This window comes from Austrofundulus limnaeus, unplaced genomic scaffold (assembly GCF_001266775.1).
Source record: "Austrofundulus limnaeus strain Quisiro unplaced genomic scaffold, Austrofundulus_limnaeus-1.0 Scaffold471, whole genome shotgun sequence".
NCBI lineage: Eukaryota > Metazoa > Chordata > Actinopteri > Cyprinodontiformes > Rivulidae > Austrofundulus > Austrofundulus limnaeus.
The window spans coordinates 352,389-353,698 of NW_013952873.1; the positions used below are offsets into that span (position 1 = coordinate 352,389).

Below are 1,310 nucleotides of genomic sequence, written 5' to 3' on the forward strand. Positions count from 1 at the left end.
GCCCAAGACTATGACTGACATGTACTCACACTTCCTGCTGGTCCAGACCACCAGGAAGAAGAACAAGTACCATGAAGGACCTGGGACCAGACCACAGGAGCTGACAGAGGCTGACAGGGAAGTTCTTCTGAAGCTGGGGAGGCTGGCCTTTGAACATCTGGAGGAAGGAAACGTCATGTTCTACCAAGAAGACCTGGAGCAGTGTGGTCTTGATGTCACAGAGGCCTCGGTGTACTCAGGAGTTTGTACAGAGATCTTCAAAAGAGAGTGTGTGATCTTCCAGAAACCAGTCTACTGCTTCGTTCATCTGAGTGTTCAGGAGTTTCTGGCTGCAGTCTACATGTTCCACTCTTCCACAAACAGGAACATGGAGATGGGGAGCTTTTGGAAGAACATGGAGAGAATTAAGAAGTTTTTGAAGAACATGACGAGGATGATGAAGTTTCCAGGAAAGGAGTACAGACACTCATCTCTGGATTATTTCCTGAACAGAGTCATGGAGAAATCCCTCCTCAGTGAAAATGGCCACCTGGACCTGTTTGTTCGCTTCCTTCATGGCCTCTCTGTGGAGTCCAACCAGAGACTCTTAGGAGGTCTGCTGGGTCAGASAGAGATCAGTCCARRAACCATCCAGAGAGTCATCAACAACCTGAAGAAGATGAACAGACATAAAGTGTCTCCAGACAGAAGCATCAACATCTTCCAGTGTCTGATGGAGATGAAGGACCTCTCAGTTTATCTGGAGATACAAGAGTTCCTGAAGTCGGAGAACAGATCAGATAAACTCTCATTGATCCAGTGTTCAGCTCTGGCCTACATGCTGCAGATGTCAGAGGAGGTTCTGGATGAGGTGGACCTGAGGAAGTACAACACATCAGATCAGGGTCGACTGAGACTGATTCCAGCTGTGAGGAACTGYAGARWGTTTGTGTGAGTCCAGATGTTTCATTCCATCATCAGTCAGTGGAGATCAGCTGTTTGAATTATTAGTAGTTATTAGAACCATGAGGGGTTCGGTTTGGATGAAGTTAGAGACATTTTTTAATCTTCATCACATGAAACATTTTCATAGAAATAACTGAAGAAAATTCCAGGTCAAAGGTCAACTTAGAAATGTTGTCTTCCTCTCATGTTGTTCATGTGGACAGATGTGGATCTGGTCTAGGATTGGTCATAATCGCATCGTGTGCAATTAATTGTCAGAAAAACATTAATCGATTATGTTTTAACACGACGATTAATACGATTAATGCCACCAGGCAGATTGACTGGGGATTACTCCGGTCAGTCCGCTCGGTGCTCCTCTCTGC

At 45.4% G+C, this 1,310-nt stretch overlaps 1 protein-coding gene across 1 annotated transcript; it reads left to right on the forward strand.

Annotated features, from left to right (window-relative positions):
- Position 1: 1 nt before the first annotated feature.
- LOC106529843 (protein NLRC3-like) lies at positions 2-1,156 on the forward strand (the record flags this gene model as incomplete). Its single annotated transcript, XM_014025362.1, has 1 exon — positions 2-1,156. A coding segment is annotated over one exon (933 nt), but the record flags the coding sequence as incomplete, so codon positions are not given.
- Positions 1,157-1,310: the final 154 nt, after the last annotated feature.